The 3000-nt window shown below is 41.3% G+C and overlaps 1 protein-coding gene across 3 annotated transcripts; it reads right to left on the reverse strand.

Annotated features, from left to right (window-relative positions):
- Positions 1-21: 21 nt before the first annotated feature.
- Positions 22-2369, reverse strand: LOC113941930 (putative bifunctional UDP-N-acetylglucosamine transferase and deubiquitinase ALG13). 3 transcript variants are annotated; one of them, XM_027633066.1, is made up of 5 exons: positions 2099-2369; positions 1619-1654; positions 1437-1492; positions 724-786; positions 22-370 (listed from the first exon to the last, which is right to left on the reverse strand). In XM_027633066.1, the coding sequence occupies exons 1-5, from the start codon at positions 2256-2258 to the stop codon at positions 116-118; spliced, it is 570 nt and encodes a 189-aa protein (XP_027488867.1). In that variant the 5' UTR covers positions 2259-2369; the 3' UTR covers positions 22-115. The 3 variants fall into 3 exon arrangements, with proteins under 3 accessions (XP_027488867.1, XP_027488866.1, XP_027488868.1); XM_027633065.1 differs by having other exon boundaries at positions 1619-1678; XM_027633067.1 differs by lacking the exon at positions 724-786 and having other exon boundaries at positions 1619-1678.
- Positions 2370-3000: the final 631 nt, after the last annotated feature.

Raw genomic sequence — 3000 nt, forward strand, 5'->3', positions numbered from 1 at the left:
TCCTATGCAAATTTGGGGGCAACTGCCCCCTCAAAATAGAAAGTCAGCAATCAAGTTACAACAACAACTAAGTCATTTTAAACCAAAGCAAGTGACATTTCTGTTTTTAAACCTTTTAGCATTTGTTCTGGATGGGGGAGGGGAGGGAGGGCAAAATAACTGAAAACTTAGTCCAGGGCTGCAGTCTGTACACTCTACCTGGCCTCCCCACAGAAAAGGGAGATACTATGACAGGTTGAACTGCTGTCTGGGGGGGAGTTGCTGTGGTGACACTGGCTGGAGTGGAGGTAGCAGAATTTGAAGAGAGGCCTGTAGCTGGAGCAGTATAAACATCTGGGGAGGCTGAAACTCCTGCAGAGTTCACCAACACCTGGAAAAGAGTCAGAGTATTCAGCAGACTGCCTCTGCAACTGGCTTTGACAGAGACTACAGAAATACCACATACTTCAAAAATTCTCACTTTATATAAACCATTTTGGAAATCCTAGCTGTAAAGGCACCTAACTACCCAAATTCTCTAAAAATTGGCTCAAAAAATACCAGTTTAAAGTTACAGACACCTGCAAGGCTCTTCTGTTTTGCTTGGTTTTGTTGCAGCAAATTGTAATCTTTGCTGTAAGATGCTGTAGGGGACCCCCACAAACTGACACAATGCAAGCAGAGTGGTTTCCTCTCCACAGGGCTACCATGATAAAGCAGGAGATAAAGTACCAGATACTACACCTTCTGGGGATAGCTGTAGGAAGTCCCTTCCTCGTGAGGTGACACCGAGACAGGCCCTTCTTCCTGAAGGGATTCCAAAACCAAGCATGGTCCATTTAAGTGGCAAAGAAGCCACGAGGCACACACCCCACACTCCTGGTTTTTTTTTGTTTTGTTTTGTTTAGTTTTATTTTTTTTATTATTTATGGACTATACACCCACACAGATCATCTTCCATAGCTCAAGTAAAAGCAGTTTTATTCTGACATGCACAGGACTGCTTTCACACCCACTGAAGAGCAGCAGGTGAATAAGACTTAGTTTCAAATTGAAAAAATAAAGCTCCAAGGTCAGTTCTATCACAGATGAGATCTCTTCAGTCCCACAGTGGAGGACTAAGATTAGCTGGAATACAACTTGAAAGGCAGCATGATAAAAGCAAGTGCTGTCTGGAGTAGAAAAAGAAAAGTAAACAGCACTCAAATAGACATTTTCTCTTCCACAGAGCAAAAGATGAAAAATCATTCATGTATCCAGTGCAATTCAAACTTGACTGCTGATAAAAACCTCACTATTTAGGGAGAAAAGGAGGGGGAATGTATAAATGAAACCAACATGCCTTTCTAAGAAGTCTCTGACCTGCTGTGTTAAGCCTGCATCCAAGGACATTTCCTGTGAAGAATACTACACACCTCAAGGGTCCCACATCTGAAGAGACTGTGACTAAAGCTTACCAAGTTTGCTGTAGGTTCTGCTGAACTAAATACTGTTGCAGTTTCACAGTCAGGATCTGGAGGGCATAGGTAAAATTAATTGAAAAGAGCTGCATTAAATCTAATCCTTCAGAAACGTATAAAAATGTCTTAATATTACATTCACCAAATATTCTATCAGTAAAGACTACATTTTTACTTACCTGGGGGTGCATAGATATATTCTTCATGAAATTTTCCTACAAGGGAGATAGAACAGGAAGCTTTGATTCAAGAATAGGGGAAAAAATAAAGCTTGGAGTTACAACTACATTTTAGTGCATCCATTACTAACATGTTTTGAGTATCATCTTGCTTTGTGCAGAAAAAGTAAATAAACTCTGAAGCTACTTGGTGGAAGAACAAATGGTGTTATCAAGGTTGACATTACCAAATTTACACCATGCATTTTTAAGCAGCAACTTAACTTGCTACAAACCTCCACAAAGGTGCTGGTGTAGCAGCTTAAACAGAAGAGACACATTTGTATCAGACAACAAAGAAATATAATGTGTTCACACACATGTTCAGAGCTCACAACAAAGAGATCTCTAGGAGGTGTAAGGACCCCCCTTGGACAATCAAAAGCACATCGAAAAATTTATAAATCTGGTTTCTTGCCTACTAATCCCTTAAGAACTCACCATTTTCACTTATTGCTTCCTCCTCCTCTGAGGAATTCAGGGTCTGCTTGTTAGGTGAAACAGAGTTCTGGTTTCTCCTTGCTACCCAAAATCCTGCTGGACTATGGACAGTGGGAGCAGGACTACTCTGGCTCTGAAAAGCAAACTCAGAAGCATGCATTTAGAAATAATTTAAAGCCTTTCCATGCTCCACACAGATGCACACACACAGTAGCAACAGGCTGGCAGATGAAGCTTTCTGCAACCAAAGCTTACTAGAAGTATCATCTGTGTGTCCATTCCTATGCACTTGATTGCCACATAACAGTTGCAGTCACATTTTCTTCCTTTATCTTTTGTTCTGCCTGGAATACTTAAGGCAATTTTTTATTTCAAGACCTACCAGTGTTCTGTGCTATGCAGTCAAGTTGCTTCCTCCCAGAACTCAGTCAGCTCTAACACAGCTGAAAAGGAGGAAGGAGACCCCAGATAACAGCCAAGACTGCTACCTCCAACATGTATTACTGCATTCCTCACTCTGGAGCATCTGATCTACTAACAGCAGATCAGTTCATCCAAATACTCCAATTATCATGGACAAAGGTTATCTTTAGTCACCACCAGTGAAACCCAGGGGTTACTGCTGGCACGGACACCACTGTCTGCATGAACTTGACCCACACATGCAAGCCTGACTGTTTCAGACAGCAGCACATATCAAGTTTTCCCAAAGGACTCCAACATTTTACATGCCCTTTGTGTTTGCACTGAAGTCAGTACCTAGTTACACCACAATTTAAAAGATATAGTTCTCTGAAGCAGGACTATAGGATTGAGATGCTTGAGTAAAAGAACTCGATTCACTCTTTTGTGATAGCTGAGGTGACACTCAAAATTCTCCTCAGAAGACATAAAAGACTGAT

The sequence above is a fragment of the Corapipo altera genome, unplaced genomic scaffold (assembly GCF_003945725.1).
Source record: "Corapipo altera isolate COAL_440 unplaced genomic scaffold, ASM394572v1 60543, whole genome shotgun sequence".
In the NCBI taxonomy this organism is placed as follows: Eukaryota; Metazoa; Chordata; class Aves; order Passeriformes; family Pipridae; genus Corapipo; species Corapipo altera.